General features: G+C 43.9%; 1 protein-coding gene across 1 annotated transcript; it reads right to left on the reverse strand.

Annotated features, from left to right (window-relative positions):
* Nucleotides 1-2,291: 2,291 nt before the first annotated feature.
* LOC110795990 (uncharacterized) lies at nucleotides 2,292-3,158 on the reverse strand. Its single transcript, XM_022001022.2, has one exon. It carries the CDS (start codon nucleotides 3,156-3,158, stop codon nucleotides 2,292-2,294), a length of 867 nt encoding a protein of 288 aa, XP_021856714.1.
* Nucleotides 3,159-12,160: the final 9,002 nt, after the last annotated feature.

Here is a 12,160-nt window from a genome sequence, read left to right on the forward strand (position 1 = left end):
TGGCTACCAAGCCATAGGAAGCAAATGGGTTTTCAAACTGAAAAAGGACAAGGATGGGAAACTAGAAGTTTTCAAAGCTAGATTGGTTGCAAAAGGTTATAGGGAAGTCCATGGTGTGGATTACGATGAAACCTTTTCAACAGTTGCAATGCTAAAGTCTATTCGAATAATGTTAGCAATCGCTGCATATTACGATTACTAAATATGGCAGATGGATGTCAAAACCGCTTTCTTAAACGGCGTTTTAACAGAAACTGTGTTTATGACACAGCCTGAGGGTTTTGAGGATCCAAAGAATGCTAAAAAGGTATGCAAGCTTAAGAAATCAATCTACGGATTGAAGAAAGCATCAAGGAGCTGGAATATACGTTTTGATGAAGCAGTCAATGACTTTGGTTTCATCAAGAACGTAGACGAATCTTGTGTATACGAGAAGGTCAGTGCGAGCAAAATTGCTTTTTTAGTATTATATGTCGACGACATATTACTTATCGGAAATGACATTCCTATGTTGAACTCTGTCAAGATTTGAATTGGGAAATGTTTTACGATGAAAGATGTAGGAGAAGCACAGTACATACTGGGCATCAAGATTTACTGAGATAGATCTAAAAAGATGATTGGACTCAGTCAAAGCACTTATATCAATAAGGTGCTTGAAAGGTTTTAATATGGAAGACTCCAAGCGAGGCTACCTACCCATGTCTCATGGAATGACTCTAAGCAAGACTCAGTGCCCAAAAACACTGGATGAGCATAGACGAATGAGTGGGATTCCATATTCATCATTGATTGGTTTAATAATGTATGCTATGATATTACACGCCCGGATGTTGCATATGCACTTAGTGCTAAGCGGCTGTTTCAAGGGCTGATCTGTGTATACCACCTGTTTTTGTGCCAGAAAGTAAGGACACAGCTTTTTGCTTGCCATAAACAGTGCAAGTGCAAACTTCTCAATTGGAGAGTATCTCAATTCGGCATTTTGCAGGACGTAGCTCACAAAATAGACGGGGAGTTGCACACCCTCTCTTTCTGTCAACAGCACAACACTCAGGGACCACTCGGAGATGGCCAAGTATACATACAAAGTTTCTCCTTGAAGAGGAATGACGAGTCGTGGTAAGGTGTGGAGATGTTTCTTTAATCGGACGAAGGCCATTTCTGCCGATTCGGTCCATTCAAACTTGCTCTTTTTCTTGATTGTGCCAAAGAAATAATGACACTTATCGCCTGCTCTTGATAAGACCGTCCCAAAGCTGCTAAGCATCCTTTCAGACGTTGGACTTCCTTTACAGATTTCGGAGACGTCATATCTATTACTGCTTGTACTTTGTCAGGATTGGCCTCAATTCCCCTTTCATCAATAAGGAATCCCAAGAACTTCCCAGCCGTTACCCTAAAAACACACTTCTTTGGATTCAACCTCATCTTGTATTTTCGGAGCGTCTCAAAAGTTTCTCTCAAATCAGCCAGGTGTTCTTCACGTTGCTTGCTTTTTACTATCATATCATCAATGTAGGCTTCAATGTTTCGTCCCAACTGGTTAGAGAAGACGGTGTTGACTAGACGCTGAAATATGGCCGGCACATTCTTTAAGCCAAACGGCATCACTTTGTAACAGTACAAGCCTTGCTCAGTAAAAAACGACGTTTTTTCCTGATCATCTAGCCATAAGGGAATTTGGTGAAAGCCAGAATAGGCGACCATGAAGGACATCATGGCATGACCAGCCGTCGAGTCTACCAACCGGTCTATCTTGGGCAGAGGGAAGCTGTCTTTTGGGCAGGCCTTGTTTAGATCCGTGTAGTCCACACACATTCTCCAAGATCTATTGGGCTTCGGCACCAACACTACATTTTCTACCCAATCTGGATATTGGTTGGCCGAATGAACCCAGCATCTGACAACTTCTGAACTTCCTCAGCTACGGCTTTGTTTCTAGCGTCCCCATGATTTCTCTTCTTCTGACGAACAGGTTTTAAGGACTCATCTACATTGAGCTTGTGGACGGCTACACTTGGATCGATGCCCGACATCTCCTCCACAACGAAAGGAAAGATGTCCTGGAACTCTCTCAAGAGGGTGACTAGATGTGCCCCAAGCTGATCGTCAGGAGAGACCCCTACTGGCACCGTCCTATCTGGACATGCTTCATCAAGGATGATTTCATAATGACCGCCAACCGGCTCAGGCCGTCTTGTCTCCATGTGGGCCGTGGCAATGGTAAAGGTTTCTTTCTTGACTTTATCTTCTATCTCGTCTAGTTTTCTTTTTGAACTTGCTCTGACTTAATCAGTCTTGCTGCCTCCCCAAGCCTCAGGACTTAGTGTAGTGAGATAACAATCTCTTGCTAGTTGTTGATCACCATGAATAGTGCCGACTTGGCCTTTATCACAGACATACTTCATAAGCATAAGATGAGTGACGACCACTGCTTTGGCCTGATTCAAAGTGGGACGTCCCAAGATGATATTGTAAGTAGTGAGATCCTTCACAATCAGAAATCGAACGTTCAAGTTCCTACTTTGATGCCGGCCTCCTACTCGTAGGGGCAGAGTGATTATCCCTTGGGGATGAATTATGCCGCCTCCAAATCCAATGATGGGATAATGTATCTTTTCAATCATCTTAGGATCATGGTTGAGACGATTCAGACAAGCTGTACTAATAATATCTGACGAACTCCCCGTGTCTACTAAGATACGCCTTACTTTGAGGTTCGCTACCTTCAGTTCAATAACCAAGGGATCGTCATGAGGAGTGGCTATATTGCCTCTATCGGCTTCACAAATCTCTAATTTAGGGAAGTGGTCCATTGGAGCTTTTCCTGACAACATTACCTGCCCCAACCGGCTTGCATAGTCCTTTTGCCCTCTCATGGTTGGGCCCCCAGCGGCTAGGCCTCCAGAGATGACGGCTATGATTTCTGGATCAGTGTCATTGCTATCACGCCGATATGACGGTGACTTACTTTTCTTATAGAACTTTTTACCATTTCCCCCGGTGCTCGTGCTGAGATATGATTTCAGAAATCCTTTACCGGCTAATCCACTGAGAGCTCTGCGCAGACTCTTGCAATCTTTGGTTTCATGCCCTACATCACAATGGAACTTACAATAAAGGGAGCTATCTCGGGTTTCCACCGGCAACTTCATAGGGAACGGACGATCAATCTCATATCCATCACTCACGTCCAGCAATATCGTGTACAAGTCAGTTTTATATTCAAATCTCTCTTTATCGTAGGGTCGTCCTCTCTTCTGTCCTTAGGAGGTGTTAGCCTAATACCCCTTCTTTTCAATAGCCCACGTCCCATTAGGGAAGTTAGTCTTTTTATCCGCCCTGTCTTTGCGCTGAGGGTGGTCTACAGTCTCAGTTCCCTTGGATTCCTTTGGGACAGAACAGATTTTTGTGGCATGGATAAAGGATTCGGCCTCGTCCAGGGCATCTGCCATAGTTCTCACACTCTTCTTCACCAAGTCGAACTTAAAAGAACCCTTCTTAAGTCCCCTAAAAAAGTTGTCAAAGGCTACCCCATCAGGTAGATCCGGAATTTGCCCCGACTCCAAGTTGAAACGTCTCACATAGCTTCGTAAAGACTCGTCTTTTCCTTGCTGTATTCGGCCCAGATGAATGCTCGTCTTCTTTTCCTCCTTATAAGCCATGAATCTTGAAGAAAACAACATTTCCAGTTCTGCATACGTGTTAATCGTTCCAGCAGGCAACTTCTCAAACCATTTTGAGGCAACACCTTTCAGAGTGGACGGGAAGTATTTGCACCATGTTGCATCAGTAGTCCCTTGGACATACATGTGGTGACGATAGGCCAAGAGGTGTACATCAGGATCAGAGGTGCCGTCATAGGCGTTAATAGCTGGTGGCTTCACCTTAGGCTCCTTGGGAGCCTTCATAATATCCGCACAAAATGGTGTGGTGTAGTCAAGGATTAGGCCGGCTACTCCCTGTTGAATATGGCATATTGGATCTTGCCTTCTACCCTGGAAGGTTCTACGCCGCTCCCTGCCCGTGCGACTGACATTGGTCCTGGTGACACGGCGCGAGGGAGCAGCAAGGGGTGAATCCTCCATGACAGGGGTAGAACCTGTGTCTGACAGCTCATTTTCTTGGGGCTTGTCTAGCTGGATGAGTGGTACTCTTCTGGACGGTCCGGGTTCTGGCCGAGTAGTTAAAATCCGACGGGGAGCCCTGGGCTGGAAAGAAGTCCTAGTCTTGTCGAATTTTCTGTCACGCTCGTCATTTCGAGCTTGATCTTGGCGCCAGACATTAGATCGAGTGAGTCCATTAAAAAATGGCATCCCCGTCCCATGAGACTAAGAGCGGATGGTCTTGATCTCATCCTGAAGTGTGTCCATCTGCGGCTTGAATCCGGCCAGAATATCTTTGAGCTGACCAACTGACACCGGCAGATCTGGGTTCTCCTCCATGACCGTGTCGGCGTCAGTCCTCAAATGACCACCTGGGGGAAATGCAGGCTGACCCGTCTCATCAGGATCAGGACGGCCGTCCGGCCCCGCAGAATGGCTGCTTCTCTCGTCCCTCCCTCGAGGAGTACGGTCTCCATTCAGGGTTATCTCGTCAACCGCATTTCGATTGATGGGCGCGTCTCCGAAGTACTGGACGTCTACCATGTTACCTTACCTCCCCACCGACGGCGCCAAATGTTGTGGGAGTTTTTCCAATAGTTGATGACGAGGAGGTATCCGGTTCCACGTAGAGTCGAGTCTAGTCCACGTCGGCGGCTTTCCTACAAAACAAGAATATTCCCGGAGGAATATTCCCTCCGATGCTTAAGTAAGATTAGGGTTTTAAGGAAGAAATACTTAATGAAAAGAAATCATTAACTATATGAAAGTGAAGGGTGTTTCTCTATCTAGGAACTTGTGTCAATTCCTTGGGAATTGAGTGTATTTATAGTCTCCCCCTTTTGGGGGAAACCCTAGAAGGGTTTCACATGATTGGATAGCTTACCATAATATGACAAGTGTCATTATCATAAAATTCCCTATGGGCCATGGGCCTTTAAGGGGATTGTACATTAAACTCAGCCGTACATCATCATTTGCTGACTCCTAGGTGGCTGTCAAATAAGCAATTTGGTCTATTGGGCTGTGCCATGTGTCGCGCTGCGATTGGGCCACGTAGACGGGGTATTTTTACCCACATCAAGTTATGGTTTGGAAAGCCTCCAAATGTGTCTTTTTTTAAGATTTGGGGTTGTGAAGTATACGTCAAACGATTAATTTCAGACAAACTTCAACCAAAATTTGACAAATGTATCCTTGTGGGCTATCCAAAGGAAACAAAGGGGTATTACTTTTACAATACATCTGAGAACAAGGTGTTTGTTGCTCGAGATGGTATCTTTTTGGAAAGAGATCACATTTCCAAAATGACAAGTGGGAGAAAAGTAGACCTTGAAGAAATTCGAGTCGAACAACAAACTCTAGAGAATGCTCAAGATGACATTCAGGATGAAACTCAGAGATCTTTAGAAGTATCTGGTGAGAATCAAGAACCATCTAGAAATGTAACCCCGCGTAGATCGCAAAGATATAGGTCTCAACTGGAAAGGTACTTAGGTACTTTAACGAACGAGAGCCATGAAGTTCTATTACTTGAAAGTGATGAACCTGCGACTTACAAACAAGCTATAACGAGCCCTAGCTCCAAGCAGTGGCAAGAAGCCATGCAATTTGAATTAAACTCCATGTCTAAAAACCAAGTTTGGGGTTTGGTCGATTTGCAAGATGGCTACCAAGCCATAGGAAGCAAATGGGTTTTCAAACTGAAAAAGGACAAGGATGGGAAACTAGAAGTTTCAAAGCTAGATTGGTAGCAAAAGGTTATAGGGAAGTCCACGGTGTGGATTACGATGAAACCTTTTCACCAGTTGCAATGCTAAAGTCTATTCGGATAATGTTAGCAATCGTTGCATATTACAATTACGAAATATGGCAGATGGATGTCAAAATCGCTTTCTTAAACGACGTTTTAACAGAAACTGTGTTTATGACACAGCCTGAGGGTTTTGAGGATCCAAAGAATGCTAAAAAGGTATGCAAGCTTAAGAAATCAATCTACGGATTGAAGCAAGCATCAAGGAGCTAGAATATACGTTTTGATGAAGCAGTCAGTGACTTTGGTTTCATCAAGAACGCAGACGAATCTTGTGTATACAAGAAGGTCAGTGGGAGAAAAATTTCTTTTCTAGTATTATATGTCGACGACATATTACTTATCAGAAATGACATTCCTATGTTGAACTTTGTCAAGATTTGGCTTGGGAAATGTTTTTCGATGAAAGATGTAGGAGAAGCACAGTACATACTGGGCATCAAGATTTACAGAGATAGATCTAAAAAGATGATTGGACTCAGTCAAAGCACTTATATCAATAAGGTGATTGAAAGGTTCAATATGGCAGACTGCAAGCGAGGCTACCTACCCATGTCTCATGGAATGACTCTAAGCAAGACTCAGTGCCTAAAAACACTGGATGAGCATAAACGAATGAGTGGGATTCCATATGCATCATTGATTGGTTCAATAATGTATACTATGATATGTACACGCCCGGATGTTGCATATGCACTCAGTGCTATGAGCAGATACCAGTCAGATTCAGGAGAGGCACATTGGACTGCTGCCAAGAATATTCTGAAGTACCTGAAAAGGCACAAAGATGATTTCCTAGTCTATGGTGGAGATGATGAATTAATTCTTAAAGGCTATACGGACGCAAGTTTTCAAACCGACAAGGATGATTACAGATCACAGTCTGGGTTTTATCTTCTGCCTCAACGGATGTGCAGTAAGCTGGAAAAGTGCTAAGCAAAGAATCATTGCGGATTCTACAACTGAAGTGGAGTACATTGCTGCACATGAAGCAGCAAAGGAAACTATTTGGCTAAGGAAGTTCATAAGTGAACTTGGTGTAGTCCCCTCCATTAAAGGACCAATAGCTCTATATTGTGATAATAATGGAGCTATTGCACAGGCAAAGGAGCCTAGACACCACCAGAGAGTCAAGCGTGTACTTCGTAGATTTCACCTTCTACGAGAGTTCGTTGAAAGAAAAGAAGTCGAGATAAGTAAGATTGGAACTAACGACAACATCTCAGATCCATTAACTAAACCTCTGCCGCAAGCGAAGCACAACTCGCACACTGCAGCTATCGGAATCAAGCATGTTGGAGAATGGCTTTGATGTCCTTATTTAATGTTTTAAAGTTTTAGAGTTTAATACTTTGTAAAAAGTTATTGGTTAACCATTCATATAAATGAATAGAATTCATTTTACCATTTAATATGTGGTTTATTAAATGATGAGTTCCTTTAATTTGACGATATATTCAAGATAGACTGTCAGGACTAGTCCTGTGACTAAGAAATTTCTATCAAGTGAACTTGAATGTCAAAAGTTGAAAATGGTCCCTGGTCGGAGTTTTCCATAAAGATGGACGCATAGAAAACGCTAGACGACTAGAATGCAAGATGACTAGTAGTACTGTTTCTTGAACTATGTGGACATGGAAATGTCGCAATCATTTGCATAGATACTTACTTTGGGAAGACTGGTATCCGACAGACCTATGAAACTTTACTGTAAGAGATGAAAATCTTTCATAAGTAAATTTCATTAAAATTATTAGACACTAATCCTCAATACCTGAGAGATTTGAGATTACTTGTTTGAGAACTGGTTACTTTGACGTTGTCAACCGTCGCACCGTAAAAGGAGGCTATAACGGCAACGCTCGGGTAATCACTATCAAACGAAGTCTAATATCAAGATCGCAAGATTGGGATTGTCCTCCCATAAATCAGGATGAGATGCTGAAGTTGTACAAGGCCACTAAGAGAGCTAGAAATTGTAAAATGCATGGTCGTGCTCAGATGAATCATAGGCTATGATTATCTGTTTATTTGATCAGTTGAACTCTGAAACCCAGAAATACCTCTGGACATAATAAGTATGATAACTCTTACCTTACGTTCATGAGCAAGCATCAAGCGACAAAGGAATTAGGCAATGCACACTTGTCCCTAAGGACAAGTGGGAGACTGAAGGAAATAATGCCCTTGTTCCAAGTATACATTCAATGCTAAGTCTAATAAATGCGGTTCAGTATTAATTAATTATACAAGTTAATAATTCAGTGAGATCAAGTGAACTGTATGCCTAGCTAGAGGCCTCTTCAGTTCAAGTGGAATTAATAATATTAATCCACAGCTTACTCTTGACTGAACCCGTAGGGTCACACAAACAGTACATGAATGAATCAAGTATTTAAGTGAATTAAATACTCCATTTATGGTTATTCGGAATCGACGGATCTCGGTTCCAGTGGGAGCTGAAATCGTCAAAAGGCAAATTATGAATACTCCGGAAACGATGATATTGCCAGAAACGGAAATATGGATCGTATCGGAAATATAAATATTATCCAAATCGTAGATGTTTCCGGAAACAGAAACATGGTACGTATCGGAAAATATTATAGGAAATGGAAATATTGCCGGAATCGGAAATATTGCCGGAAACGGAAATATTGTCGGAATCGAAAATATTATCGGAATCGGAAAATAATTCCGGAATCGGAAATATTAAATATTATTCGAATCGGAAATGAATTATGGAATCGGAAATTTAATAGGAAGCGCGTCGTACGAAATAAACATCGGACGAGCTTGCTAGACGCAAGGCCCAACACGAAGCCAGGCCTGCGCCTAGAAAAGCCTGCGCACATCATGCAGCCCGCCAAGCACCGCAAGGCCCAGCTAAGCAACACGCAAGGCACGCCCAAAGCGTGGGCTGCAGTGCTGCTGGGCCGAGCTCTCCGCGCGCGCGCGCCCAGCGCCCTTCGTGGGCTGTGCGTGTGTGTGCGTTGAGTTCGTGCATGCATCGAATCCTTAAGCGTTTAGGATTAGTTCTATTAAAGATTATTTTCCTAAAACTACTAGAGTTAGTTGTTGAATTAAACACTAACTTAATACATTTAATTGGTATCTAATTCTAATAAGATTAGGTTAATTAAATCCTAGTAGGTTTCTAGTTCCGATAATCCTACCCTATGAATAGGTGATGGCAATCACAATTTATAACACATCAATTCAAGTATTAATATAGTTTTAAGCTAAAAACTAAAGTTAATAATTTGCCACATATTATAATCGAATAAACATAAAACCTTAGGCTAAATTCTAGTTAATTGAATCTAAGGCGGATCCGAATGTGCTATGGACTATCTATTGAGGGACTACACTTAGAGTCCTAAACTTTTTCTTGTTCGGTTCGGGAGCAGCTAGGGAGGGCACGCTACAGATGTATGCATCCTAAATTATGCTAATTGTTATGTGGCAATTAATTTGGATTCCTAGCTTTATGGTTTTTCCGCATGAAATATATGTTTTATATTTGTCATAACCTAACAAGTATATCATGTTTTGCTTATGAAAGAATCTCTAGGATTGCATGTAGCTTAGATTTTTTTTGTACTTTGAAATAACAATTGCATGATATTAGGCTTCTTGAATCTTGTAGAAAATTGTTTGATAGCCACTTGAACTTGAACTGTTGGAACTCGTAGGTTTGAATTGTTTGAATTTTGAAAATTTCTTGAACTTTGTATACCTGCTTCGGCATAGATAGCCTAGGCGTTGGTGTAGAACTTGTATATCTGCTTCGGCATGGATATCCTAGGCGTTGGTGTAGAAGTCGTACTCCTGCTTCGGCATGGAAAGCCTAGGCGTTGGTGTAGAAGTCCCTGGCTGAGTCTGTACTGCCACTGGGGATTTTTTTTGAAATTTTGACTTTTGAATTTTTTACGGGCTAGTATAGGATAGCCCCCAATTTAGAATCTTGATATTTCGTATTTTGCATGATTTAGTATGCCTCGTCACACTCGGAGAAAGCTTGCCGAGCGTTCGGTGGTTCGAGCTGCCATGGAGGATGCTTCGGATAATGAAGCGGCTGCCACAAATGTGTCGGAGGGGGGCATGGTTCCCCGAAGAGTACCCGCCTTCGTTGACACTGGATGGAGTCCTTCCGATCTAGTATTCCGATCGGAGTTTCATTTGTCTCAGCGGCCTCGCGCTGGTTTGGTAAGTCTTGTACTATGCTTTGTCTTTTGAACTTGTATAGGTTTTGAACTGATTGGCTCATCCATAGGCTGATTGAGATCGTTACGCACTTTTTGGTCGTTGAAGGACCTTCATGATGTTTTTCCGGCCGTCCGTGCTGACGAGGAGGCCATGGAGATCTGGTTGCAGACGGGCCTGGTCGATTTCTGGCGTGCTATGGGAGACACGCGGAGGAGAACGGGGATCAAACCCCGGTTATAGGCTTTGCTGGAGCGGTGGTGGGATACCACCAACACCTTTCACATGTCATGGGGGGAGATCACTATCACCCCTCTTGAGTTTGCTATGATCACGGGTCTTCCCTTCTCTGAGAGGAACATGATTTTCGATTCTGAGCTGACGTGGCACTCGGGCAGTGTCAAGGGCTTGCTTGGCCCTGTTGTTGACTTGGCAGATGACGACACCCACGCTTCTGTGACGGTAGTCATGGCTGCGATACGCAGCGTGGACATTTCTGCGGAGCAAAGGATTCGGCTCTTCCTCTTGGCTCTGGTGAGTAGAGTGATGGCCCCGAGCAGGAACAGTCGGGTGCACATCGGCTTCCTGACAGCTTTGCAGGATTTGAGGGTTGTGTCGAGCCTCAACAGGGGTGGTCTGGCATACACCCACCTTTTGTACGAGATGAAGTGGGCCTCTCGGACTACGCCGGAGAGCGAGCCTAGTATTGCTGCTTTGTGGAGTGTGCTGGAGGTATTCGAGACTCCTTGTATTTTATACTTATATGTTTGTATCTTGAACTTGATTGATGCTTTGTTTGATTTTTGAAAGATTTGGATGTACGAGCATTCCTGACTTTGGCGCTGGTTCGTACTAGGGATGCGGCTTACCCGTATGCTGCCTCTTGGATAGGAGCGGTGCGCAAGAGGGTGCCTCTGGCGGCCTCCCGCATAGGTTTTGCAGGTTTTACCCGTTGATGAGGTAAACTCTTGTACTGTTTTGTCCTCTTGTATTTGTACTTGCATAGTTGCCTAAGTTGTCTGCTTTGTAGGTGGTTTGGCGTCCCTTTGCTGGTGCGCCTATACTTGTTTCGGCTACTCGTGCCCTCTTCTTGTCTGGGCAGCAGGTATTGCTCCCGGGGGTGTATCTCCATATGTGGTACTTGGGGGAGCGAGTGTCCCTTCAGCACAGTGCGGGGGGTAGGCTTATCCCTAAGGACCCACCGGAGTCCATGTTGGCGCCAGACGATGAACTCGCCCGGCTCTATTTGAATGCCAGGGGTGATCCTGTTTGTCTCCCTTGGGAGCGCTTTGTAGATAGGAGGGGCCATTATGAGGACCTTTTGAGGAGACTTGCTCCACCTGTACGCTTCGTACCGCCGATGAGCTTTTGAATTTTGTATCTTGTATTCTTGTACTCTTGTATTCTTGAATCATTGTACGAATGCTTGTAGGAGGAGGAGGTCGACCCCGAGGACATTCACTATGCTGATAGGGTCATCCGCTATGAGAACTCGGATGGGGAGCAGGTGGAGGTGACCCTCCCTATAGCTTCTCCTCCGCACCGGAGGTCGTATGATGCTGTACCTGAGCATTATGCAGCTGTGAGTATTATTGTATTTGCTTGAAACTGATTGTAATCTCATATCTGGAAATTGATCTTGAATTTTGTATGTAGGAGCCTCAGGTGAGAGTGCGTCCCTGGATGCTTCTGATTGATTCTTTGAAGAGGTATTGTGCCAAGCTGACCCAGAAGCTTTCTCGCCGGAACAGAGAGGTACATTCATCGACTGGGAAATTTGTATTCTTGAAATTCGAACTTGGATGTCTGATTCTTGAATTTTGTACCTTTGTATAGGAGCACTGTCGAGGTCGTAGAGGTTCTGTTGACATGGAGCCCCATGTGGACATTTCGAGAGGGCTGGAAGAGCCGAGCTTGGATCTGGGACAGGGGTCCGGTGCTAGTACTTATCAGAGGCATTCTGATGCTGATAGGGGAAGTGTCCCCTTTGTATATGCCGATCCTACCAGGCATTCTTTTGGGGGTGCGAGCAGTT

Source organism: Spinacia oleracea, chromosome 1 (genome assembly GCF_020520425.1).
Source record: "Spinacia oleracea cultivar Varoflay chromosome 1, BTI_SOV_V1, whole genome shotgun sequence".
Lineage (NCBI taxonomy): Eukaryota > Viridiplantae > Streptophyta > Magnoliopsida > Caryophyllales > Amaranthaceae > Spinacia > Spinacia oleracea.

Excerpts from the sequence above, each read along its gene's own strand:
- LOC110795990 (XM_022001022.2), bottom strand. The coding sequence starts at position 3,158 with ATGAAGTTGCCGGTGGAAACCCGAGATAGCTCCCTTTATTGTAAGTTC.